At 52.0% G+C, this 27,266-nt stretch overlaps 1 protein-coding gene and 1 long non-coding RNA gene across 10 annotated transcripts; both read left to right on the top strand.

The window, feature by feature from the left end:
- Positions 1-94: 94 nt before the first annotated feature.
- On the top strand, positions 95-26,051 carry RBM10 (RNA binding motif protein 10). Of its 9 annotated transcripts, none has more exons than XM_020896616.2 (24): positions 95-509; positions 2,361-2,502; positions 10,891-11,074; positions 12,556-12,786; positions 14,577-14,646; positions 16,506-16,579; positions 17,954-18,040; positions 20,116-20,176; positions 20,317-20,496; positions 20,859-21,019; positions 21,183-21,280; positions 21,367-21,454; positions 22,134-22,248; positions 22,349-22,488; positions 22,581-22,698; positions 22,789-22,880; positions 22,968-23,132; positions 24,054-24,203; positions 24,513-24,578; positions 24,656-24,844; positions 24,924-24,998; positions 25,307-25,413; positions 25,489-25,618; positions 25,705-26,051. In XM_020896616.2, the coding sequence occupies exons 1-24, from the start codon at positions 440-442 to the stop codon at positions 25,828-25,830; spliced, it is 2,919 nt and encodes a 972-aa protein (XP_020752275.2). In that variant the 5' UTR covers positions 95-439; the 3' UTR covers positions 25,831-26,051. The 9 variants fall into 9 exon arrangements, with proteins under 9 accessions (XP_020752275.2, XP_020752271.2, XP_020752273.2 ...); XM_020896612.2 differs by having other exon boundaries at positions 97-509; positions 22,062-22,248; XM_020896614.2 differs by having other exon boundaries at positions 98-509; positions 20,859-21,016; positions 22,062-22,248.
- On the top strand, positions 2,630-10,535 carry LOC139033139 (uncharacterized). The gene is made up of 2 exons (XR_011485758.1): positions 2,630-8,620; positions 9,732-10,535. It is a non-coding gene; the product is annotated as an uncharacterized lncRNA (long non-coding RNA).
- Positions 26,052-27,266: the final 1,215 nt, after the last annotated feature.

Genomic DNA, 27,266 nt, shown 5'->3' with positions numbered 1-27,266 from the left:
TTCCATTTGTCTTTCATCTCCGAAGGAAGCCAAGCTTCTAAAACGCCAGCTTCGTCGGATTGGCCAATAGCTACCGCTTTTCTCGACTTGCAGCCTTTCGCAAGGGAGTGGGGAGGTGGCAATAAGCTTGCCAATCAGAGTAGGCCAGGGATGACCGAGGGCGGACAGCGACCAATAGACGCGGTTGGCCAGAGCGCGCTCCCTTAGTAGGTGGATGGTGGTCGAAGCGCCGGCTCCTTTCTCGTCGTCGCCATTTTGTGCTGGTGATCGCGGCCGGCTGGGAGTAGGTGGCAGTGGGTTTCCCGGGGAGGGCAGCGCGCCTGGCGCTTTTCCCCTCCCCCTCCCCCGCCCTTTCGCCTCCAGCCTCGGATTTGGTAGTTGCACGGACCGGCTCGGGTAGAGCTGGGAGAGTTGGAGGAGGTGGCGGCGGGCCGAGGTGATGTCCGGGAGCCCTCCCTTGACAGTCCGGGCGGAGAAGGTGAGCGTCGACGCTGGTCGTGGGGGCGGAGGTAAGGGGCCGGGGGTGGAGGGGGTTGCCTAGAGGAACCGCGAGGGCGAACTGTGGTCGACGGGTCTGTGCTTCGCGCAGAACCGACCGATGCTTGGCACAGTCTGAGCCTGGGAGAGGGTGTCTTTTTTTGTTGTTTTTTGTTTTTCTCCTTTTGAGAGCAGAGGCGCGTGCGCGATTGGGGCACTGGATGGGTGCACGCGGGTTGGGGGAAGGGAGGGACGGATGGGAGTGGGCTCCTATGGCTCACTGTGTCTGCGAGGCCGAACTTTTTCCGTGGGAGGCCGCTGTCTGCGACTTTTCTTTTTAGCTGAAAAAGTGTGCTCTCTGCTTTCGTGTGTGACTTTGGTACTAACCAACCCATGGGGAAGTGTTCTGTGGCTCTGGTCCTTATTCTTGGGTGGAGGAGAAGGGAGATCGTCGGTCTGACTCCGGTCTCTGTCCTCGGAACCTCTGTCTGTAACTCTGGTCTTTATCCATGGGGAGGGGGTCCTTACCCATAGAAAGTCTTATTAGGGCTGGCCATAATCCATTTACTGGGTGGGGGCGGGAAGTGCAAGAAAGGTGTGTAAGACTTGACTGCTCCTTTTTTGGGGGGGGAGGGGAGGTTCGTATCTGTTACTCTGATGCTTATTCTGTGAAAGGGGGCCTGTGTGATTATGGCCCGTATTTATTGTGGGTTCCTGTCCGTGGTTTTGGCCTGTAGTTCTTTGGGGCTCGAGCCTGTGACTTGGGTCCCTATCTGTTATGAATGCCTTTGCCAGATGTACTGAGGGTTTTGTCTCTGGCTCTCATCCACTGGGTTCCCTGGTTGTGATTCTAAGTCTTACCCATCTGGGAGCAGGTTACTCTCATTCCCTAAGACTTGAGGAAGAAGAGAAAATTGGTGGGAGTGTATACATGGAGGAAAGGTGTGGTGGCAACCTAGTGTTGGGCAGGTGCTGTTAACGCCTGACTTTTGCTTGATTGTTGTTCAGAGGGTGGGGCCTAAAGATTCAGGGATACTTTGTGGTGACCCCTGGCCCGGTCACATGGCTCTTGGCCCTCCTTAGTTCTCACCGCGGCCCTGAGGGTTGCCATGAAGTGACTGCTCTCCCATTCCAGCAGAATAACACGGTGCTTCAAAACAGGCTCCAAAAGGGCTGCTTTTAACCTCTGAATAACTTGGGCCCAGAGCCGTGGGTAGGGAGCTGTCTTGGGGAACCTGGCTGTGCATAAGAGACAGGCTTAGGCCCGAGCCAGTTGCCGAGTGAGGGCCAAAACTGTGTTGGCTCAGAGCCTAGGGAGGCGGCAGCTGTCTCATTGCCAAGTTCGCCCCTTTAACCCTGGAGCCTTTCATGGTCTCCTGCTGTCTCATAGTGGGCAGCAAGTATCTTCTTGGGAGGATGAAATGGCACCTGGCCGCTCATAGAAGGAGCCTGGTGGGTGCCTGGGACTCCTGTCATGAAAACTTGCCTCTGTGCCTACTGTGCCCAATCTCAGACAAGTCATCCAGCACCAAGAGCCCCCCCTGGGCAAGTAGCTCCAGGCTTGAGCTTGTCTACCAGTCTCAGATGGCAAAGCTGTGATCCCAGGATGGGTGGCACCACCAGGTCTCTCTGCCAGATGCTCCGTGCCTGCCGAGGGCCATGCTGTTTCCAGGGCGGCCGGCTCTAGCCTCACGTTTGTAGGGAAGGGAAGCAGCAGGCCAAATAAGGGTTGCCTTCCTGCTCCAATTCTCAGGAGCCCTAGGAATTGGGATACAGCGTTGCTGGGCTTGGGGACAGCAGAGAGCCTTGGCACCAAGCGTTTCTCAAGGAGACCCTCTCTGCCGCAACTGCCCTGACCTCTTTCTTCCTTCTGCTGTCCCAAGAGTCCCTGCAGGAGGCATCACCCAGGCTGGCAGATCATGGTGGCAACACTGGGGGTGGCTGGGAAGTGAAACGCAGCCAGCGGCTGAGGAGGGGCCCCAGCAGCCCTCGCAGGCCCTGTCAGGACATGGAGTATGAAAGACGGTGAGTTCCCCGCTAACCCCCACCCTCTCCCAAGCAGCTTAGGTTTATCCCTGTGTGAGAATCGACCCAGGAAGGTGCTTGGAGGGAGCATCTGGGCAGGAAAAAGCCAAACAGTTCCGCAGATGATTGGTTTCTTTTCAGCAAACATGTACTTGGCACTCAAGAGCCAGGATGTGTACTGGGTTCTGGGAGTGCATTGATAAACGAGACAATTAAGATTGCAGCCTTCTCCTCACTTAGGGTCTCACAAGGGAAACCACACAGTTTCCGGTTGATAGGTGCCACGTGTGGTTGCAGGGCGGGAAGGGATCAAGAGAAAGGGAGGCATGGAGACTGATGCCCAGGTTTGCACTTTGGATGACCCAGGTGGGTATGGATGGTATGGACAGCCATCGCAGGACAGACAAAGATGGGTGACAGGTGGGCAGTTGTTGGGTTGTAAGTGCCTGTGGATTCTCAGGGGAGAGGTGTGGGCTGTAGCTTTGGGTGTGAAGAATGGATCGTGGGTGGTTTGCCTTCAGAGTCAGAAATTTGCCCAGAAAATGTATGGGGCAAACCAGGTCAGATAGTGTTACTCAACCATGGCCTTTTTAAGATCTAGGATTCAGGGACAGGATGGGCTGAAGTTTGTGTGGACACTCTTATCCAGTTATTTTTAAACTCTGGGACTAACCAGAAACAGTTGGGACACTTGGTAAAATACAGAGATCCTAGACCATACCCTTACCATACTGGTGGATCACCTTACTTGATTCTAATGTAAATGATTCATTCCTGACATTTAAAGATTGTATAGAAAAGTAGACCTAACCGTCCCAGAAAGCCTCTATCAAAAGTCAATAGATTTATGAAAAAGTCAAGGAGGAAATAATTTTTTATTGCCTTGCAAAGGGTTTCTGCTACCACCCGCTTTTGAAAAATGTAGAATTATAATGTTTTGGTTTCTGAAAAGTGATGAGCCCGAATTTGAAATGTGGTTATCATCAGGTGTTATTCAGCCTTGACCTTTCAAAATGTCTTGTGAAAGGCATTCGATTTTGGATGGTATTCAGTAGAAGTGCTGTGTGGCAATTTCTGACTTTGAGTAGGTAGCTTACTTGCCTCAGGCTTCATTACGAGGTAAAGCCACTGGCTTTCTTTTGGCTTTTGAAGAACCTCAGGTACAAGGGTTTGAATTAATCATACTTTTCCAGTTCAAGGTACGTTTCTATCACTGGTTGGTACAAGACCGCCTCTTGCCATATTTATTTTTTCCTGTTTTATTTGCAATTCCCATAGCTGTAGGCAGCTGCTCTGTTGTCTTTGAAATGTATCCTTCTAAAATATGTGGTATTGTTTGGAGTGTTTTCAATTTACAGAAATGGCAGAATGCTACAGTCTTCATTCTGTTTCCTGAGCTTTATATTACTCAGCACTGCATTTTAAAGATCTGTCTGTATTGCTACGTGTATGTTAGTGCTTTGCTTCTAATTGGTCCCAAGGACACCATGGGGTGTGTCTGCTGCCTCTTATTTAATAATTCTCTCAAGGGTGGATACCTGTTCTTAATTTTGGTGTGCTGAAATTCATCACTTTTTTTGTCTTAAAATCTGTCCTTTGAAAAATCTTCCCTATTCTTATCTCTGGATCCCTAACTTTATTTACCTTTTGCATTCAGGTCTTTAAATCCATCTAGAGTCCACTTTTAAATATGTTATAATGTAGGTTCTGGTTTTATTTTCCTCCATATAGTGGGCAGTGTTCCTAGTATCACCCCCAAAATAGGTCATTCTTTCTTTATTGATTTGTGGTACCTCATCTCATCTCAAGTTCCCTCATGTACATGAATCTGTCTTGAGTGGTCTGATTTGTTGCATTGGTCTTTTTGCTATTCTTGTACAGAACCTGAGTGTTCTGTGGCCTTATAGAATGTCTTAATAGCGCCTACTCTGCTCTTATTTTTCAAAGTTGACTTAGTCATTTTGTAGCTTTATGTAAAAAGTTATCAAGTCTTTCAAAAAGTTCAAGAACTTTGAGATTGCATTAAATTTATATACTTCAGAAGAATTGTCATCTTTGTAAGTAGTCATCTCATCCTCTTAAACAGGTCATAACGACCTACAAGGTTTGTTTAAAGGACATAAAAATCTGAATAAACCAAAATACAGGTCTTGGGTATTCCTTTTTTCCCCCCCATTGATGTATGGTTGATACACATTATTTCAAGTGAACAGCATAGTGATATATTTTGAGAGGTTACATTCTATTTATAATTATTACAAAATACTGACTGTTGCCCCCTGCTGTCCAATGTATCTTTGTAGCTTATTTATTTTATACATAGTTGTTTGTACCTCTTAATGCTCTCCCCTATCTTGTCCCTCTCCCTTTCCTTTTCTCCACTAGTAAACCACTAGTTCTCTATATCTGTGAATTTATTTGTTTTGTTATATTCACTGGTTTTAATTTTTAGATTCACATATAAGTGATATCACACAGAATTTATCTTTCTCTGTCTTACTTATTTCACTCAGCATTAATACCCTCTAAGTCCATCCATGTTGTTGCAAATGGCAAAAGCCCATTCTTTTGTTTATGGCTGATTAGTATTCCTCTGTGTGTGTGTATAACACATCTTTATCCACTCATTTATTGGTGGACACTTAGGTTGCTTCCGTATCTTGGCAATTGTAAATAATGCTGCTGTGAACATTGGGTTGCATGTATCTTTTTGAATTAGTGTTTGATCTTTTTTTTTTCATATATATACCCAGGAGTGGACTGTTTTTAGTTTTTTGAGAAGCCTTCATACTGTTTTGCACAGTGGCTGCACCAGTTTACATTCCCACCAACAGTGTATGAAGGTCCTCTCTCCACATTCTCAACCAGCATTTGTTGTCTGTGTTCTTTTTGATGATAGTCAGTCTGACAGGTGTGAGGTGGTATCTCACTGTGGTTTTAATTTGCATTTCTCTGATGATTAACGATGTTGAGCATCTTTTCATGTGCCTCTTGGCCATCTGTATGTCATCTTTGGAAAAAAAAGTCTGTTCAGGTCTTCTCTGTCTTTAAATCAAGTTTGTTTTTGTTTGTTTTGATATTGAGTTTATGAGCTATTTATATATTTTGGATATTGATCCCTCATTGGTCGTACTGGTTGCAAATATTTTCTCCTATTCAGTCAGTTGTCTCTGTTTTGTTGATGGTTTTCTTTGCTGTGCAAAAGCTTTTAAATTTAATCTGGTTGTGTATTGTTTGTTAAAGTAATTCAGAGGTGCTTGGGTAGTTTTTATTGGCATCTTTTTTTTTCCCCAAGCTGGTATTTGCTGGGGTAAAGGAACACTGTTGATTTTGGTAAATTACCTTATCTCTGCTCTGTTGTCTTGTTATTTCTACTCAATCATTGTTGATTTTGATTGTCTTTCTAAATCAGTCCAGGCCTGATAGGCAACCTCCTTTGCTTTGGCATCAAGTGTGATGTGTACTGTAGGCTCTTAAGATGTAGTCTTTAATAAGTCAAGAAAATTCTCTAATTTTAGTTTGCTAAGACCGATCAGAAATGAGTATTGAACTTCATAATTACATGCTTTTTTCTCCTTTTGTCTAGCAACTTCATAATTGCATTAAATTGCATCCTTGATATTCTTAAGGTATACCCTCCTTGATCATGGTATGTATATGTATATTTATAACTTCTTATTTTGAAAAAACTTCATGTATTCCCCATCTTGATCCCCCCTCCCACCTCCCTCTCCCAGATTCCTCTGGGTCTTCCCAGTGAATACATGTAAATCCATGGCTGATTCATGTCAATGTATGACAAAAACCACTACAATATTGTAAAGTAATTAGCCTCCAACTAATAAAAATAAATAAAAAAAAAGAAAAATAAACACAGTGGAATATTAGTTAAAAAAAAAAGAAAAAACCTCAGATATAAAAAAAAATTGCAAGTACAATGAACTCCCTTAATCCTCTTCCCAGAAGCACTAACTGTAAATATTTTGTCACATTTGCTTTGCCTACCTACAAGCCTACTCCTTCTTCCCCCCTCCTTCCCCCTCTTTTTTCTCCTCTCCCTTCCCCCTCCCTCTCCCTTTCTATACATAACGCCTTTTTTTTTTAGAATCTTTTGAGTTAGTGGAAGACATGAGCAGTAAATACTATAGAAAATACTACAGTTCCTTCTACTTTCTCTTTCATAACCACAGGATACTTATCAAGAAATTTAACACTGATTCAGTACTTTTGTCTTTTAAGTCTGTTTTCAGATGTCATCAGTTGTTCCAAAAACGTCCTTTCAGGACATTTATAATGCGTTTTAATATTTGATGGGATTCCTCTCCCCATCATTAGTCTTTTTTTTAAACACAATTTTCCTGACTCTTCTAAGTTGTTTCTTGTCCTTTGCTATTATAAACAGTGTCACATTGAATACTATTTCTGTATATGTACTAGTGCTTCAGCACATTAAATTCCCAGAAGGAAAATTGGGGGTTAGAAAGCATATAGATTTTTAGTTTTGCCAGCTGTTGCTAAGTTCCCCTCCATAGGGATCATTTCATTTTCACTCATACCAACAATATGAGAATGCCTATTTCCCATACAGCCCTGCCAACAGTTTTTTTGTCAAACATTTGGACTTTTGAAGATTTGTTGAGTTAAAAACATTTGATCACAAGATCTTCCTTAGGGGAGAATTCCAAATAATATATGTAGATACTCCCCACTCTAGGAGGTAGAGGTTAATTTTTCCTTCTCTTGAGTGTGGGCTGATCTTAGTGACTTGCTTCTACAGAATAGAGTGTAAGGGAAAAAGAAACTTTACAGCAGACCCCACCATAACCAGATGATCGAGTTCAACGTCACCAGTAGTAAGTCATGTTGATAGCATGCACCTGAGATCTAGTGTGATCAGATGGGTGGCTCAGCTCTATTAACTTCGTCTAATAACCAGAACATATCAGATATACCCAAGTTGAGGTACATTCCACAAATTACCTGACCAGCATGCTTCAAAACTCTGTCAAGGTCATTGGAAAAAAAAAAAAAAAAGAGGCAAGACTGAGAAACTTTCACAGGCAAGAGGAAACCAGGGGCATAACTGAATGCAATGTGGTGTCTTGGATTCAATCCTGGAACAGAAAGAGGATAGTAGTGGAAAAATAGTGAAATGCTAATAAAATCTATAGATCAGTTAACTTTTTAGTTTTGACAAATGTACCATGGTTCTCTTAACAGGAGAAACTGTGTGAAGTGTATATGAGAATTCTATTATCTTTGAACTTTTCTATAAATCTAAAATTGTCATTTTTTTAAATAAATTTAACTTTATCATGATTAGAAACTTTGGGACTTCTCTGGTAGTCCAGTGGTTAAGACTCCACACTTCCAGTGCAGGGAACATGAGCTCAGTCCCTGGTCAGGAAACTTAAGATGCCACATGCCTCAGGGCAACTAACTCACACACCTCAACTAGAGACCCCACATGCCACAACTAGGGAAAAGCCTGAGTACTGCAACAACTAAGAGCAAGCACAGCCAAAAAATGAAATACTTTTAAAAAGATTAGAAACTTTTGTACATCATAGAACACTATTCAAAAGGATGAAAAGACATTCTAAAGAGTGGGAGGATGCGTTTGCAAATCATATATCTTATAAGGGATTAACACCCAGAATATATCAGGAACTCCTACAAGAGTAACAGAAAAACCCAATTCAAAAATGGGCAAAAGACTCAAATAGACATTTCTTCAAAGAAGAGGTATAAATGACCAATAAGCACATAAAAAAAGGCAAAGTAACAAGTGTTGATGACAATGTGGATAAATTGGCAACTGCGTCACTGGTAGGAATGTAAAATTGTACAGATGCTATGGAACACTAGCAATTCCTCAAAAAATTAGAGTTATCATGTCCTACTCTTTGCAGCCTCATGGACTGTAGCCTGCCAGGCTCCTCTGTCCATTGAGTTTTCCAGGCAAGAATACAGGAATGGGTTGCCATTTCCTACTTCAGGAAATCTTGCCAACCCAGGGATCGAACTGGTGTCACTTGTGTTTCCTGCATTGGGCTGGCGGATTCTTTATCACTGAGCCACCTGGGAAACCCATAGGATTCAGCAGTTCCACTCCTGGGTATGTACCCTAAAGAACTGAAAATAGACTCAGATACTTGTACACCAGTGTTCATAGTAGCATTATACATAGTATCCAAAATAACCAGTAGGTAAACAAATGTAGCCATAAAAAGAAATGAAATTATGATACATTCTGCACCATGAACCTTGATGGCATTCTGCTGAGATAACCTGCTACATACAAAGGCATAAATATTATATGGTTCCACTTATATGAGGTGCGTAGAATAGGCAAACTTACAGGGGAGAATAGAGGTTGCTAGGTGGGGTGGGAAATGATTATTTAATTAAAGTATGGAGTTTCTGTTTGGGGTGATGAAAAGATTCTGGAACAGGTAGTGGTGGTGATTATACAACATTGTGAGTGTACATTGTGCCACTCACTGAGTTGTACCCTTTAAAATGGTAACATTTTTGTTAATTATGTATATAATTTATCACAAAAAAAGATTTGGGAAAATACACAAAAATAAATTTTAAGTATTACAAAAATGAACTGTCCAGTATAGTTTTAATTTTCATCTTTTGTTGAGTGAGAGCATATTTTCAAATATAAAGCATCTGTACAGTTGACCCTTGAAAAACACAGGTTTGAACTGCACAGGTCTGTTGATATACAGATTCTTTTCAGTAGTAAATACTACAGTGCGCCACAATCCATGGTTGGTTGAATCTGAGCATGTAGAGGAACCACAAATGCAGAGGGTTGGCTATGAATTATACTCGGATTTTCAACAGAACAGAGGGTCAGTGCTTGTTCAGGGGTCAACTGTATTATTTTCTGTAAATCCAGTTCTCTTTTTTTTCCCCTATACCTTCTCCTTGTTTATTGTCTGTCTTGACTTGGCTCATGATGGTTTTTGTTTTTCATTTTTTTCCCAAATAGCTATGTTTTATTTTTATATGGTCAGATCTGATAGCCTTTTCTTGTATAGCTTTTTGATTTGGGTCACAGTTTTCCTCATTTCAAGATTATTAAAAAGCTATCTCGTGTTTTCTTCTTCTTTTCTTCTGTGGTTTCATTTCTTCCATTTAAATCTTTGACCGATTTCAGATGAATCCTGGCTCATATGTGTGACGTATAGTCATAAGATCTTCCATATGTCTAGGTATTTAATCTTTTTGATGCGATTATACTTGGAATCTTCCGATTTCTGAACAGTGGCTCTCTGAATACCAGCAAGGTATTTATTCCTCCATATTAATTTCTGAACACAGCATCTTTCCTGATTTATTTGTAATGATTTTTCCATTGATTCTCTTAGGCAGAGGCAGATACATCCTCATATCATCTACAAGTAATAGTAATTTTACCATCTCCTTTCCAGCTTTTAATCTCTTTTTTCCTTTGTTTACTAGCTAGTTTCTTAGAATAATACTCATGGTGTTGATAATGGACATTCTAGTGTCATTTCTAACCAGGATTACGATCCTGCTAGTAGTCTATATTGGTGTCCAGTTTTTCATGTTTAAGTAGATACAGATTGGTTACATTTAGAATACTGGGAGTTCCCTGCTGGTCCAGTGGTTAGGACAGTGCTCTTTAGAGTCATTATTTTATCAAAAGAGAATTGTTGGGCACCTGCTAAGTATTAGGCACTAAGCTAAGCTTTGGGGAATACAGCAGTGAACCAAACAGGTGTGGTCCCTTCCCCAAACTCATTCTAGTGATTTTTTAAATCACCAAAGAAACACATGTTAAATCAATCTTGAGCTAATTATTTTACAGTTATTTCGGTAGGAGAAATTTTAACAAAACAGCTGCCAGCACTAGCAAGGTGACCACGAAACAGAGAGGCAGAGTGGTGCAGTGCCCAGGGAGCTGGAGGGAAAGAGGTCGGCAGGGACCTCAGCCCACAGGAACCTGCAGGCCTTGTAGGATCTTAGTGAGCGTTTTGGTGTCTTGAGAATAAGAGGGAGCCATCGGAGAAGCACTGTGGTTGGGCTTGATTGGCTTTGCCTTGTGAAACACTCACTTGTGTTGAGGGTGGAGAGAACTGGAGGAGGCCTGGGTGGGGGTGAGGAGACCAGGCAGGGGGCCACACCTGAAGGCCCAATGAGGAAATGGAGAGGTGGGGAAGGGAAGGAGAGAAGTGGGCTGGATTTGAGGGAGAGGTGGTGGCAGCCTGGGGATTAGGGGTTGGCCTTAGGGATCCCTGTGGGGGTGGAGCTGAGGACCTGAAGGGGGGAGTGGGTGGGGTCCCCCTCCCCGCTTGCCTCTTTCAGAAAGAACTGTCCTCTCATCCCTTCCCATCCTTCTTTCCCCAGAGGGGGACGTGGAGATAGGACTGGCCGTTACGGAGCCACCGATCGGTCACAGGATGACGGTGGGGAAAACCGTAGCCGAGATCATGACTACAGAGACATGGACTACCGCTCATATCCCCGCGAGTACGGCAGCCAGGAGGGCAAGCATGACTATGATGATTCATCCGAGGAGCAGAGTGCAGAGGTGAGGGCTGGGGGGCCGGCTCCTGCAGGGCCTCGATCTGGCTGCAGCCCCGCGTGCAGTAGCTCTCCACTCCCATGCCTTCAGACTGTGCTCAAGGGCTTTGCCTCACCTGAAGGGTCTGTCCCCACTCCCTTCTCTGAGGGCTCCTCTCCCAGGTTGGGTCTCCCTAACCTCCATGTGCTTGGCTCTGTACTTCTAAGGGCCCCTGGCCACCACCTCTCTCCCTTCTTCCCTGTTCTTCAGGGTTCACTGCAAGCCCTCTACTGCTTGCTCCCAGCCAGTTTGGGGACCCAACATCTAGGGTCAGGAGGGCACCTGGATGTCACATGGGTATCAGCAAGCAGAGCGGCTCTGGGAGGTTGAGTGTGGGCATTCCCAGTGGTAGCAGAGCCCCTAGACAGAAAGGAAAGCCCCCTCAGGACTCTCCTCTGAGCTCCAGCTAGCCACTTCTATATTGGATAGCTAGCCCTGGCCTAAGGGGGGAGGCATGATGCCCACCATCAGGGAGCCCCCATCTGAGGGGATGAAGCAGCCTTGCCTTATGCGAATCCCAGGTTGTGAGGGTACTCAGGGTCCTGGTCCACATGGGCACAGAGGAGTGGGAAGGTTACCCTTGCAACCCCAGCCCTGGGAAGCAGAATATGGGTGGCCAGCCACCCTCTGGAGGTCCAGCACAAAGACCCCCGTGATGGGCAGTCAGGCTTCCTTGGTGGCAACTGTGAGCTGTGCCTGGATGTGTCCAGAGCACTGGGTGGACCAGGAAGAGTGGAGAGCTGAATTTTCTGGCCCCCGTGAGGGCAGGATGGGCATGGACCCAGGCCTGCCTTGCTTAGTGCTGAGCGAAGGGTTTGGGCAATGCCCAGGAATCCAGTGACCACACCCTGTTAGGAAGGAGCGTGGTGGTGACGGAAGACTGGCCAGGCAGAGGATCAGGGACCAAGGGGCAGCACTGTAGCCCTCACAATCTTTGCCAGCCCTTGTTGGCTGACTCTGGCTGAGGTCTTAAGCAATTCCTAAACCCACAACTTGGTGACAGGGCCCAGGCTGGGAGTCTTAAGGGGCGTGTGGCCTTCTGTGGCACAGGGAGCAATTGTGCTTGTACTAGCTGAGCTGGCGAGGGAGGAGGGGGGAGAAAGAGTGCAGGGTTTAGTGTGCCAACCTCCAGCAGTTTCTTCCCAGGGAGGTCTCAGTGGTGTCTGCTCACCTGTCTGTGGGAGTTCCTCCCCCACACCAACAGTGCCACCTGCTTCTCCCCCACTCCCCATCAAAGCAGCCCCCCAAAGCATCTGGGGGAGAATTTCCAATCCCAGGAGGATTGCAGTTCAGAGCCTGCCCACCTTGCCTGCCCCGAGCCTTTAGCCGGAGCCCGCCCACCCCTGGCTTTCAGAGCCTGCCTGCCTCGGAGAGCCAGCGGCCAGCCCCTAGGCCCACCCTCAGACTGACTGCCCGCCTGGTGTCTCTCGTCTCATTCTGTTGGCCAGGATTCCTACGAGGCCTCCCCGGGCTCCGAGACTCAGCGTAGGCGGCGGCGGCGGCACAGGCACAGCCCTACCGGCCCGCCAGGCTTCCCCCGAGACGGCGACTATCGGGACCAGGACTATCGGACCGAGCAAGGGGAGGAGGAGGAGGAGGAGGAGGAGGAGGAGGAGGAGGAGGAGGCCAGTAACATCGTCATGCTGAGGATGCTGCCACAGGCAGCCACTGAGGATGACGTACGTGCTCCCCATGTCCCCGGGCAGGCGGCAGAGCAGGAGGCCAGGCTGGGTCCCCTTCAGGGCCCTCAGCCCCTCCCTTACCCCCAACCTGCTCGGCACCTTTCAGCCCTTCTCCCCCCAGTCCTGTCCCCCAGCACTGCTCTGCCCCCGGGGCAGGCCCCGTCATCTCCTAATCTGGAAGGGAGGAGCGTGGCACAGGCTGGTTTGGCCAGAGGGCTGTGGCGGTGGGTGTGGGAGGGAACAGAGCATTCCTTCCATGCATTCTGTTGGTGATCCATCCCTTCTGCATATCCTGATCAAAGGCCAGATGCTCACCAGGCCCGCTGCCAGATATTGCTGGTGGCAGAGGCGATATGGAGACCCTGCAGGCCTGGGGAGGCTCTCCATGGGATTTTCTGAGGTTTTATTCTCATTCCCTGCCACCTGCTCTCTTTTGCCAGCAGCCCCAGATCTCCTCACTGGCACAACCACAGAGCCTTAGGTCCTCCTTCCTTCACTGCTGTTGCAGCCCTCCCACCCCATCTGCCTGTGTGACATTCCCTCCCTGTCCATACCAGCTTCCCTTCATGAGCAGGAAAACCCCATGGGGGCCACTAGAATAGCCTCCTCACTACCTTACCCAGTTCTCCTCCTCCTCCTCCTCACGGCCTGTGAAGGCTCCACTCAGCTCTCCCCTGAAACCTGCTGGGTGCCTGTGTTGTCGCAGAGAAAACCCCACCTGTGTGTCTGAGAGCTCTCAGGTCTGGCCCACCTGTCCTGTTCAGGGTCAAGCAGTAGCTGCATGCTCCCATTTGTAGAGGATCTGTCACATGGTGGGCCACATGCATAGCTGCCCTGCAGGGAAGGTCCTCTGTGTTTTTCATCTTACGGAGGAGGAGGCCAGGCCCCTGGCAGCTGGCCCCAGTTCCCACAGCCAGCAAGTGACAGAGCAGAGTTGGGGTCTGAACCTGGGCAGCTGAGCCCCAGAGCCCATGTTCCAGCCATTTCCTGAGCCCTCCCTGAGTATTGTGATCCTGATCTCCATGTATCTCTCTTCTCCATTCTCGTGTGTGCCTGTTATTGACCCTGGTGAGGGCACTGAGGCCCAGAGGCGTTACGGCCACTGGCCCAGAGTGCCCAGCACAGGCATCCAGTTGCTGGCGAGAGGCGCCACTGGCCTCAGGACCCTGCCTCACCTGGTCCAAACCCCAGGTTGCATATGCAGCTTCACCTGGCGTAGGTCATCCAGGAAGCTTTCCATACCCCCACAGCTGTGCCTTTTGGTCTCAACCCCAAGTCCCCACTCTGTTCGTGATCTAGTGCCCATGGCTGGGCTTTGCTCAGACACCAGTCCTTCCCAGTTTGGGGCTTGTGTCATGGGTCTCTCTCGATGCAAGCCAGAGGGCAGTCCGTTCATGAAGGGCCAGGTTTGCATCTCAGCTTTCCTCGCTTTGTGGCTGCAATAGCCCGTTGGCAGACCACTCATGCCCACCGTTCTTGAGCTGCTGGCTCGCTTGCTCTCTCGACATTCTCCGCCCCTGAAGGTCCTTACACTGCCATGCTTAACCTTGCAGCCCACCCCTTCCTTCCTTTGATTCCCTCTGCAAGTCTGGGGCTGAAAGCTGAGACTGGGTACTGGTAGGGGGCCGGGGCTGTGATCACTGGGGGAGAATCCCTGAGAGAGGGAATGGATACAGTGTGCACACAACCCCTGTGACTCCCTTGGGGTCCCAGAGACCTCCAGCCAGCACCTGGTACCCACAGCCCCATTGTGCTGAGCCTGCCCCAATCCATATCACCCCGTACAGATCCGTGGCCAGCTGCAGTCCCATGGCATCCAAGCACGGGAAGTCCGGCTGATGCGGAACAAATCCTCAGGTGAGCTTTCGTTCCAGTACCCTCCCCTTCTGCTGGCCAGCCTCAGCCTCCGAGTCTCCCTCCTGCCTCTGCCTTCTCCCCCACCTTCCCCACCCTGCCTTCCTGCCACAGCTGGGAATGGGCCACTTGGGGGTACCCTCTCTTCTCTCCCCCCTCCTCCTGCCCTCCTCACAGCTTTGGCCAGGAGCCTCTGATGCAGGGCTGTCAGGGAAGGGGTGCAGCTGTGAGCTGCGCTAAGTGCTCCCCGGGGACAGAGCCAGGGCCAGGCTCCAGGGATCGTCCTCTGTGGGACTCTGAGGATCTGAGACGGTAACCCCGTCCCTCTTGTAGACTCCCTTCCTTCCCTCTTCTTCTCCTTCCCCTGCTCCTTGCTCTCCCTGACACTGTTCTGGTAACAGCCTCTGACCAGAAAGTAGGTCCCACCTATGTGTCCCAGGAGGGGAGGCAGAGGATGGCTCTTGTCCAAGAGTGCATCCCAAGGAACAGCCCAGGTTGCTGGCCTCGCTCATTCCCTCCCTCCCTCTTTCAGGCTGCTTGGAGCTGGCCTGAGGTTAGTGGGTGGGGTGGGGTGTCTCTGCAGGATCTCTGGCCCAGGCTACCCAAGTCAGGCCCAGTGGGGCCTCGCTCTGCCTGGGCTTCTCTCTCCATCTTCAGTCTCCTCCCCACTCCTCCATCTCTCTCTCTCTCTCTCTCTCTCTCTCTCTCTCTCTCTCTCTCTCTCTCTCTCTCTGTATGTGTGTGTGTGTGTGTGTATGTGTGTGTGTGTGTGTGTGTGTCTGTCCCTACCTCTCACTCTCTCTGTAATTATACCATTTCATCCTCCTGTGCATCCTAACGGTTATTCTTTTGGAGATCAAGCATGCCCCACCGTGTCTACGCCCTCCCAGTGTGTGCACCTCCAAAGAAGGAGTTGCTTTCCGGCGGCCTCAAGCCCTGGATCCTTCTCCCAGCCCTGGCCAGGCCTGGAGTCTCTCTTGATAGCATGTTGGTCTTGCTCTGCTGCACCCTAGCCAGGCTGGCAGGATTCTGGTCTCCCTGGGGTGGTGTCCCAGGTGCAGCCCCCTCTGCGGCCCCAGGTGTTCCTACCAGGGCCCTACGGATTCTTGAAGGTCTCCTTGGACGACCTGGCCCCCATTCTCCTGCCATCTTGAAGGACCTGGACTGAGGTGGCTATAGTCTTCCCAGCTTGGTCCTGAGGTGGCTCCCTGGGGAGTCCCACCTTCCCTGCATGGTGGTGAGGCTGAGGGGGACATTGTATCTCTGACTCACCCTGATTCCTGATGGTCCTGGAGCCTCCCCAGCCTCACCAAGCAGCCTAGCCCCTCTTCTCTTTTGCTCCTTCCATTACACCCATTGCGGGACCCCTCCTGAGCTGCCCTGGCCTCGTACTGGGCCCCACCATTCCAGTGTTGATTCTGGCCTATGTGAAACCATCAGCCTCCCCCTCTGCCCTCCTTCCTTCTCTGGAGACAGACCTGTCCTTGTACCTTTTCCCTCCCAGCTCCTTCTCTCCGTCTCTGTCACCCCAGGCTGTCTGGGCAGGTGTGCCTGAGCCCCTATCTCTCTGTCTTTCTTCCCAGCTGCCGAGTGTGCATCCCCCGCCCCAAACTCCTCTCCGGCTGTGTTTTCCTGCCTCCCTTCTTCCCTCCTTCCTGCCCCTCCCGACCATCTCCCTGGCCTCCCACACCCTGGTCTTTCTCTCTTTGCTTTTCTCTCTCCCTTTCTTCCTTTTTCCTCTCTCCACTTCCCTCTCTGCCCCCCACCCCCAGTCCTCTCCCCTCGGGTCCCGCCCCCGGGAACGCCGTGTGTCCAAAGCTGTTGACTAACCCACTGCGTCTGTATCTGAATGCTGTCTCCAGGTCAGAGCCGGGGCTTCGCCTTCGTCGAGTTTAGTCACTTGCAGGACGCTACACGATGGATGGAAGCCAATCAGGTTGCTTTGCCGCACTTGAACCCCCCCCCAAACAAATACTACTTTGTAATCGAGCGCTCCCCATCGCCTGATTCTTACGGACACAGTTCCCTGCCCTGTGGTCCTGTGTCCCATCCCCCCCCAACCCCTCTCTGTACCCCTTCCTGACCCTCACTATCTCCTCTTCCTGTCTCTCGATACCCACTGGGCTTCCCATTAAGAGCTCACACTCGCCACTGGCCCCTTCCTGCCAGTCAGGCACTAGCTCTGCCTCTCCTCCTCTCCCAGCTGAGCTTTCAGAGGAAGGGCTGCCTTGGGGGTGGTAGGGGGGTTCTTCCACCCAGGTGCCCACTCCCCGGGGGACCACCCTGCCCTGGGGTGAGGCAGAGCCAGGACTTTGTTTCATGCAGGCACCACTGCAAGTCCAGCCGCTGGGGAAACTTAGTTGTTGGCATACTAACTAGCAAGTCCCATTTTGCCAGCTCTCTCCCTGTGAGCTTGGCCCTGTGATTTCCATAGGACAGGCCAGCAGGGTTCTATTGATCTAAAGTACCAGTCAGGGGTCATAGTTTTCATTCACCAGGACACTTTGGTGCCCCAGTCCTCCCACTGTACCTGGCCTGCCCAGGAGTCTCCACTGGGGACAGGCCTGCCCTCCCAGCAAGGAGTCTTGCTGTCCAGAAGGGAGGGGAGCTCGCTCCCCCAGCCTGGCATGGGCTCCTAACCCAGCAGCTTTGGGACCTTCAGAGACCCAAAGCTTCTGCTCACCCACCCAGAGCCCAGCTCACTGCTATGGGGCGGAGGGAAGGGGAATGGGGCGATGTGGTGCAAGGGGGCTCAGCAGGGGCGGCCCTGGGGCCATCTCTGCTGGTCCACAAGCTAGTGGGCCCAAGGACCCAGCTGGCCACGGGAAGACAGCTTCACTGCAGGACCGTCCATCTTTTAAATATGGCTCTTTCTTTCTCCCCTTCTCCAGCACTAGCGCGCGTGCGCTCTCTCTCTCTTTCTCTCCCCTCCTCTCCCTCCCCCACCCCGTCCCCCCTCATCCCAAGTGTACCCTGTGTAGTGCTGGCCCTGGGTGTGGCCTGGCAGTGTCAGGACTGAGTGGGGGTTTGCCGCACTGTCCGGCAAGCTTCGGGCAGCCGAGCACTGTGTGCCTGGTGGAGTGTGTTCACGTGTGCGTGCCCGGAAAGGCAGCAAACAGCTGCGCCCGAGGGCTGTGGCTCTTTCCCTCCCTCCTTCCCTTCCTTCTTCCCTTGTCAGTTCTCCGACCTCCCTCCGTTCCCTGTCCCTCATCCATCCAGCTGAAGGGCTCGCTCACTCTCTTCTCCTGTGCTGAAACGGTGCGTGGGGCACTGCTGCCCAGGCCTCACTGTGCTCTGCTTTTCCCTGCAGCACTCCCTCAACATCCTGGGCCAGAAGGTGTCCATGCACTACAGCGACCCCAAGCCCAAGATCAATGAAGACTGGCTGTGTAATAAGGTACAGGGGCGGTGGGCAGCAGGTACTGTGGATTGAGACAGCCACGGCAGGGGTGGCGACGTGTCTGTCTCCCTGGGGCCTCCGAGTGGTGTGGGCGTGGAGGAACTGGCTCAGCTCCAGCAGCACCGCTCCTTGCCTCCCCCTCAACCCCCTTCCCCGTCCACCCAGCCAGCTGCCAATTCATACTGAGCTTTCACTCAGTGCCAGGCTCTGCCCTCATGCAGCACGATCTTGCCTGGGCCCCAATAGACGTCACACAGACGTTTATGTGAGTGACTAGTGACGGTGAAGCATAACATGGTGTATGAAATGTGGGCATCAGGGCCAGATTGGCTGAAATTAGACTCCCTCAAAATCTCCCTTGATTTTGGTCAGAGTATTGAACCTCTCTGCCTCACTCTCCCCATCTTGAAAATGCAAATACTAAATACCCAGACGTGGTCAGAAGGATTGAAATGCAGTCATGAGAGGATGCACTCGGAACAGCACCTGTCAGCTGTTGTCTTGAATAACGTGTAGGGTGTTCTGAGAGCTTGTATCAGGTGACCCAACCCCTGACAAAGCCAGGTCCACAGAGACTGACTGTACAAGCTGTAGGTCTTTGCGGTCATGTTCCCTGGGAGGAGGCTGAGGCTCAGAGAGCTGGAACCTCGAACTGTGTTTTATTCTGATCATGGGCTGTGGGTGCCACCATGGGTTCAGATCTCCCCTCAGGCCAACCCCACCTCCTGCAGCCAGCTGGCAGCCCTGAGACCTAAAGGGAGTCCTGAGAGCTTGCAGGGGGCCCCGAGTCTCTCCTCAAGAAGAACTCTGCCCAGTAAAGTGGAGTGGGGCGCGGAGGTGGGGAGTTGGGTGGCACCTCTTTGTTTGAAAATGAAAAGAGTAATACTAGAAGGCAGGTGTCCAACATCTCTGGAGAGAGGGACCAGAGGACTCACTCCATCTCTCCTGTATTTTCAGATACTCCTTGAAACTAGGGCAGTCTGTTCTTTCCTCTCCTTTATCTACCACATCCTATTGCTCTCTGGTCTTGTCACATCCATCACACAAACGCCTTCCATTGCCATTCCCACTGTGCAGGCTGGTCCTCACCCCTCCTCCAGACAGTCGCCATGGTCCCCTCTCTGGTGTTCTGGCCTCTTGCCTGTCTCCCATTCCCTCATCTTTGGCGTTCCTCACACCCACTTCCGACCATGTCCCTCCTCTTCTGCCGAAAACCTGCACATATCTAAACATGAGTGTGATGCTCCTCTGGGATCTAGTGTCACCTTACTTCTCCAGCCTTGGCTTTTGCCTTTCTCCCCACCCTCCTACACCAACTACACAAAATGTCTTGTGTCCTCTGCTAGCAAGCGCTTCCCAGCAAAACCAAACCTCTGGACCTCCCAGGTGAAACAGCCATGTGGACTATACCCAGTTGAGTAAGCTGGGCCTCATGGCCCACTCCTCTCCTGGAGTCCCTGGTGGTGACCATTTCCAGACTGACCTGCTGCCCCTCTGTGCTACATCCGCTCCCTACTGTTAGGCCGCATCCTGCAGAGAGCCTGGCATGGGAACAGTGCTCAGGACTTGACCACGGATCAGAGACAGAAATGTGGTGAAAACTGGGGGTCTTCAGAGGCTGCAATGCCCAAGGCAGATTTATTTCTCAAGAGTGGCAGGATCCAACCTCAAGTTGAAGGGGTGAGGCCTGGAAGGAGAGGGGCTACTGACTTTTTAAGGATAGAAAAGTGATGAAGGTTTCTGAGAAGGAAAGTACGTTCTAGGAAGAGGAACATACTAAAAAGACTTCGGAGGCAGAAGAAGGAGGAGCAGTTGGTAACAGAGGTGGGGGGTGGGTTACCAACTCCTGAGTTGAGGGGCGGCCGCTGAGGAGAAATTTGAAACCATGTAAAGAGTCGTGTGTCTGAGAATGACAGCCATTCCCCAAAGCCCCTTGCTCCCCCCTCCCCCGACCCTGGGACCTTCCTGGGGCATGGTGGGATCCCTGGAAGATTTCTGGATCCACGTTTGGAGGGTGCAACGGAAAGCCCCCACGCCCTGCTGCCTCTGACAGCCTGGCCTGTGCCTCACAGTGTGGTGTCCAGAACTTCAAACGCCGCGAGAAGTGCTTCAAATGTGGGGTGCCCAAGTCAGGTACGGCCTTCCTACCTCTTTCTTCCTTGGGAGGTTGTGGGGAGAGGGGAGAAGGGTGACAGGTCAGAGCTCTGGAAGAAGGGTAACCAGCCTGAGAGCTCCTTCCCGTTTGTCACCGGCCTCTCTCCTGATGCCCCTAGCAGAGGCGGAGCAGAAGCTGCCCCTGGGCGCAAGGTTGGATCAGCAGACGCTGCCGCTGGGGGGTCGGGAGCTAAGCCAGGGCCTGCTGCCCCTGCCACAGCCCTACCAGGCCCAAGGAGTGCTGGCCTCCCAGGCCCTGTCACAGGGCTCGGAGCCAAGCTCAGAGAACGCCAACGACAGTGAGTCCATTGCTCCTTCCTCCCTGCCTTAGGGTGTCTAGGCTGGGCTCCCTGAGGCCAGAGAGACAGTGGTGACCAGGACTTAGTCTTCCTGGGGGTCCACCGGGTTGGGAGTCAGACACATAATGTAGGGAGAGTAGAAGAAGAGCGTTACCAAACTCTACTTGAAGGGTGTGTTGAGACGATTCTCAGCAGGCAGGTGACTGAGCTGGGACTTGGGCTGACAAGCAGAGAGGAAGAGGTGGGAAGAAGCAGCGGATACAAGAACATGGAAGCCAGGGAGAGGAAGCAGTGGAGAGCCAGCAGAGGGCAGGACTGGAGGGGGTTATCGGTGCTCCCTAATGCTGGGTCCCTTCCCACAGCCATCATTTTGCGCAACCTGAACCCGCATAGCACCATGGACTCCATCCTGGGGGCCCTGGCACCCTACGCAGTGCTGTCCTCCTCCAACGTCCGTGTCATCAAGGACAAGCAGACCCAACTGAACCGTGGCTTCGCCTTTATCCAGCTCTCCACCATCGTGGTGAGGGCGGCACAGGGGGGGGCCGGGCAGCCAGGGTCCCGGCCCCCAGGGCAGGGAGGAGGGACCCTGACCCTAGCTCCCCAACCGCGGCCCCAAACCTGGAAATGGGGCAATGGAGCCGGGGGCCTCCCCGGGCCTGACCCTTCTGCCCTGCCCCCCTCAGGAGGCAGCCCAGCTGCTACAGATCCTGCAGGCCTTACACCCACCACTCACCATCGACGGCAAGACCATCAACGTTGAGTTTGCCAAGGGTTCTAAGAGGTCAGGGCCCCACCTGTGTCCCTTCTCAGCCTGCCCCCCAGCTTGGGGCCTCCTGTCTCACTTCCAGTCTCTGACATCCTCCCCAGGGATATGGCCTCCAACGAAGGCAGTCGCATCAATGCTGCCTCTGTGGCCAGCACTGCCATTGCCGCGGCCCAGTGGGCCATCTCACAGGTACTCAGAGGTTCTCCTCCACCCCAGCTCCCCCATACCTGAGCCGCCTCCACCCTCCCACTCCCTCTCTGCAAACAGGAGGGCTGCCTTGCTGTGGCGGCTTCCCGTGGACCAGAAACCCTCTCCTGGTGGTTGCCAGTGTGGGCTGTAGGGGCCTCATGGCAGCTCCCTTCCCCAGCCCCTCCTCCCAGGCTTCCCTTTCCAGGGCCACACAGCTGCTTTTCTCTTCTGTTTGGTGGTCATGTGTCATTGTGAATTGTTTCAACTTTTTTTGATAAAAGGGAACTTAGAAGTGGCTGTAAGAAAATTGGGAGAGGAAAATAGAGGAGGGGAGGATGGTATCTTCCCTGGTCTGACCCCCAACCCATATAACACAAGCGCATCTAGCAGTGTCAGCTCTGGGAGTGTTTTGGCACGTGTCTTTGTTCCAGTCTTGTTTTTGTCACCACCCCGCTCTGCTGTGGCCCGGTGTTCCTTGTCTGAAGGCTGCATGCTTTCTGTCAGCAGACAGACACTAGCTTCACTTGTGGGCAGATGCCTCTTAGCCGGTTCCCCTCCCCTCTTCGCCACCTCCTCTGCTAATGAGCCCCTCCCACCTGCCCCTCAGGCCTCCCAGGGTGGGGAGGGTGCCTGGGCCACCCCCGAGGAGCCAACGGTCGACTACAGCTACTACCAACAGGATGAGGGCTATGGCGGCAGCCAGGGCACAGAGTCCTCTCTCTATGCCCATGGCTACCTCAAGGGCACAAAGGGCCCCGGCATCACCGGAACAAAAGGGGACCCGGCTGGAGCAGGTGAGCCCCAGCGTCTCCCCTAAACCCACAGTGGGGACTGGCACGCCTAGGGTCCTGGGCCCTGCCATTCACATTCTCTCTTCTCCGTTGCCCTTCCCAGGTCCTGAGACCTCCCTGGAGCCTGGGGTGGACTCTGTGTCCCTACAGGCTTTCTCCCGTGCCCAGCCTGGTGCCACTCCTGGTGTCTACCAGCAGTCAGCAGCTGAAGCAAGCGGGAGCCAGGGTGCTGCCAACAGCCAGGTGAGGAAAATCAAGGGGGAGGGTTCTTGGGGGTGACATGGGGTCACTGGCAGACACTGAGCCCTGTTCCCTGTTCTTGCCCCCATGACCAGTCATACACCATAATATCACCCGCTGTGCTCAAGTCAGAGCTCCAGAGTCCCACCCATCCCAGCTCTACCCTGCCACCGGCCACGAGTCCCTCTGCCCAGGAGTCCTACAGCCAGTACCGTGAGTAACCATAGCCTACAGCGAGGGGCGGGGGACCCCTTCACAAAACAGTGAGGTGTGTGACCCCCCCCCCAACTTCTCACTCCCTAGCTGTTCCTGACGTCTCCACCTACCAGTACGATGAGACATCTGGCTACTACTACGACCCCCAAACCGGCCTCTACTATGATCCCAACTCTCAGGTGATGGGGCAGCCTGGGGAGGGGGTGGAGTCTGCAGCCCCATCGTCTCAGTCCTCCCTCACACCCCTTCTCCCCCATCACCCCCAGTACTACTACAATGCCCAGAGCCAGCAGTACCTATACTGGGATGGGGAGAGGCGGACCTACGTTCCTGCCCTGGAGCAGTCAGCTGACGGGCATAAGGAGACAGGGGCACCCTCCAAGGAGGGCAAAGAGAAGAAGGAAAAGCACAAGACCAAGACAGCTCAACAGGTGAACACTGGGAGTCCAGCAGTCACTGTCTGTCCGTTAGGTGTCTTCTGGGCAGTATCTGTGCTTGAGAGAGACCCGGCTCCCAGTCTGGCTCTGCTCTGTGCTGTGTGACCTTGAGCTAGGGCTGTCTCCTTGGTACATGGCGGGGCTGCCCACCTTCCTGATGCGGCCACTGCCATCCAAGTGCAGCCTATCCACTTTCCTGTCTCCTGGTGGGAACCTTTGTGCTGTTGGTGACAGTGTGGGCTGGTCTGGGCACACCTGAAGCCAGGCTAACCCTGCCTAGGGAAACAGAGGCACAAGTCTGCTCCTGTGGGTCCAGAACCCCACCTGATGGTGTGTATTCATTTGTCTGTGTATACACATGCCAGAGAACTTCTTACAGGCTCATCAGGGGGTGGGCAGGAAAACAGCCATCGCAGTGTTCTGTGGTGGTGGGCAGTTGGAGGGAACCTCCATGTCTTGTCTGAGGAAGAGTGTGACGGTCTGGGTGCAACACTTAGAAGCAAGAATTTCGTGTTCCCTTGACAGCCCGGTAAATTCTAAAACTGATGGTGTGCCTGGGTGGGGATTGGGCATTAATACGTAGAATCATACCTGGCATAGAATCATACCTGTTAATTAAAATTGTATGCAGAGCAAGCCATTCTATGCATTTCAGAATGATGAAAACTCACAGTGACCCTAGTAGCATGGACGCCTGTGAGGAGAATAGGGACATAGCCAGGGAGGGGCTTGCTGAGGAGCACCAATGACAGGATGGCAGAGAAATGGGGATTTTAACCTCTGCCTCTCTTTCCTTCCGCTTGAGGCTGCAGGGCAGGAAGGGGTGGGCTGCTACAAGGGCAGTGGTTGGAGTTGGTGACCCCAGCAGTTGGAAGATTCCTAGGAGCCTCAACCCCCCACCACCCTCATCCCTAGATTGCCAAGGACATGGAACGCTGGGCCCGCAGCCTCAACAAACAAAAAGAAAACTTCAAAAACAGCTTCCAGCCCATCAGCAACTTGCGAGATGATGAAAGGCGGGAGTCAGCCACGGCAGATGCAGGCTACGCCATCCTCGAGAAGAAGGTGTGTTGTGGCCGTCCATCTGTGCTCTGTCCCCAGGATTGTCATCCCTTTGGTCCTTCTGTGGAGTCCCTGAATTTCCTTATTCCTCCACCCCTGGTGCTTCAGATGGTAAAGCATCTGCCTGCAACGCAGGAGGCACGGGTTCCATCCCTGGGTCGGGAAGATCCCCTAGAGGAGGGCATGGCAATCCACTCCAGTATTCTTGCCTGGAGAATCCCATGGACAGAGGAGCCTGGCAGGCTACAGTCCATGGCGTTACAAAGAGTCAGACATGACAGAGCAACTAACACTTCCACTTTTCCGCCCCAGGGAGCACTAGCCGAGAGACAGCACACCAGCATGGACCTCCCAAAACTGGCCAGCGATGACCGCCCAGTGAGTGCCTGGGGCAGAAAGAAGGGCGGGGGGCTGTGAACTAGTCAATCCTGACCTCTTGCCTTCCCCTTTTCCAGAGCCCACCTAGGGGGCTGGTGGCAGCCTACAGCGGGGAGAGTGACAGTGAGGAGGAGCAGGAACGCGGGGGCCCAGAGCGGGAGGAGAAGCTCACCGACTGGCAGAAGCTGGCCTGTCTGCTCTGCCGGCGCCAGTTCCCCAGCAAGGAAGCACTCATCCGGCACCAGCAGCTCTCTGGGCTCCACAAGGTGACTGAGGGAAGCCTGGCAGGGAACCCCAGCCTGGCCTGGCCCGACCACTTCACTCTCCTCCTGTCCTCCTTTGCAGCAAAACCTTGAGATTCACCGGCGAGCCCACCTGTCAGAAAATGAGCTGGAGGCACTTGAGAAGAATGACATGGAGGTGAGGTGTGACCCACTCCCCGGCTCCATCCGTTGGTCCCTTGCCAAGCACCCCATCTGTCATGCAGGCAACTGGTGTGGGCAAGTTCCTCAGCTAGTTACAGTCTGGCTGCCATCAGCCACCTCACATCTGTCCCCATGTGCCAGCTTCTTCCCAACTACCCCATGTTGGCGGGCGACTGGCAGCTACAGGACCTCAGACCTGTTGGCCAGATCTCATTCCCTGTGGGCCCCCCCACCCCAGCTGTGCCCATGTTTCCTGTAAAGAGCTGTCAGCCCCTTCATTCTCACACACATACACTGTTGCAGCAAATGAAGTACCGGGACCGCGCAGCTGAACGCAGAGAGAAGTATGGCATCCCTGAGCCACCAGAGCCCAAGAGGAGAAAGTACAGTGGCATGTCCGCGGCCTCCGTGTAAGTGCCCAGGGCCAGGTGGGGGGCATGGGTCCAGCAGATCTGCCGCTCACACTGTGCCCCTGTCCCCTACAGGGACTTTGAGCAGCCCACGCGGGATGGGCTGGGCAGTGACAACATTGGCAGTCGCATGCTCCAAGCCATGGGCTGGAAAGAGGGCAGTGGCCTGGGCCGCAAGAAGCAGGGCATTGTGACTCCCATTGAGGTGAGCCTGCTGGGATCCCATCCCCGTCCTCCAGTGCTCTCCACTGTAGCCTTGGCTGACTAACAGAGTCTGCTTTCCTCACACAGGCCCAGACACGGGTGCGGGGCTCTGGCTTGGGTGCCCGAGGCAGCTCCTATGGGGTCACATCAACTGAGTCCTACAAGGAGACGCTGCACAAGACAATGGTGACGCGCTTCAACGAGGCCCAGTGAGCAGCTGCAAGACCTACTTAAACTTGCCATCAGGTGTCCAGCGTGGGGTGGGGGAAAATGAAATGTTGAGTGGTCAAAGCTAAGCCTTGCACCTGTCTACCAGCCCTACTCCCCAGCCAGAGAAGCTGTGACCAAGTCAAACTTTGAGTTGCAGACTTTTATTGGAAAACTGGGCTGGAATCACTTCCTCGTTTTTGTAATAAAAGCTGAAAAGTCCGCAACTTGTGTCTCTTTCTCATGTCCCAGAGTGGTCTGTGGCCCATGCAGACATGGGACATAAACACAGATAGACAAGGCTTTGTCAGGCTGAGGTGGGTGGCAGTGGTGGCATTCACAATGTTTTTCATGGTAGCTCCCAGCTTGGTGAGGGTTGGGAGCAGGACATGGTGTTCTGGCCTGTGCCCCAACATGCAAGATCCTGGTCACAGCACCTCACCATTTCAGGTCCAGCAGGTTAGACTGTACCAGGAAGTCAAGCACCACCAGGGCACTGTTGGGCTTGTCGCTCGGGATCAGAGATACGACGAGGAACCCCCACCCCCTGGCCTCGCCACCACACAGCTACACTTGCTGTATAGTCATGAGGCTAAACTGTACTTGGCCCTCCCTAGGTCTGGGGACAGTGCTTGAGGGCATTTCTAAGTGAATGATGATGGGCACTCTGGCACCAGCGGGCCCTGTGCTCTCAACAGGCTGATGACCCCAGAGGCATGGAGATAGAGAAGTCAACCTGCCAAACCAGGCCCTAGGGATGCCCCACCATTTGGGCCCACCCTCGTCCCAGTCTTCTCCATGGCTTTTACCACAGTGCCTTACCGCTCCGGTCACGCTAACCAATCTACACCCTGTGATTCACAAATACATGTGTGTGCTCTCAGCACAGGTCTGAGTGCAGCAGAACACAAAGCTGGGCTTTAGGGGGCTGGGCTGTGCAACAGGGCCAGGAACCGCCCCTCCCTGAAACATACAAGCTTGTGAGACAGGAAGGGAGGTGGTGTAGGAAGAGCAATTGACTCAAAGCCCCTCTCCCAGTTAATAGTCTGCATTGAGACATCACCCTGCACCAGTGGCAGGGACAGGTGAGCAACATGGGGCCCCCTAGAAGTGGGATGGTGCTGATCGGGGGGGGGGGGGGGGGGAATGGTGTTGACCCAGTGGGAAAGGAAGAGGAAATAGGAACAGAAAGAGGCCACATGAAAGGGTGGCTTTCAATCTGGAGACACCCCCATGTTCCCTTCCCTGTTGCAGTTCCCCAGAGTGTAACTCCCAGGAATCCCATGTTGAGGAAGCCTCATACATGGCTGGCAATAGTCAGTGGTACAGCCACTCTGGAAATATGGCTGTTTCATACAAAGGTACACATAAGGTTACCCTGTGAACAAGAAATTCCATTCTTAGATGTTTATTCCAAATAAATGTAAACATGTCAACAGAAG

This window comes from Odocoileus virginianus, chromosome X (assembly GCF_023699985.2).
Source record: "Odocoileus virginianus isolate 20LAN1187 ecotype Illinois chromosome X, Ovbor_1.2, whole genome shotgun sequence".
NCBI classification, from domain to species: domain Eukaryota; kingdom Metazoa; phylum Chordata; class Mammalia; order Artiodactyla; family Cervidae; genus Odocoileus; species Odocoileus virginianus.
The sequence above is the reverse complement of the archived record's forward strand: the minus strand, read 5'-3'. Positions and strand labels throughout refer to the sequence as shown.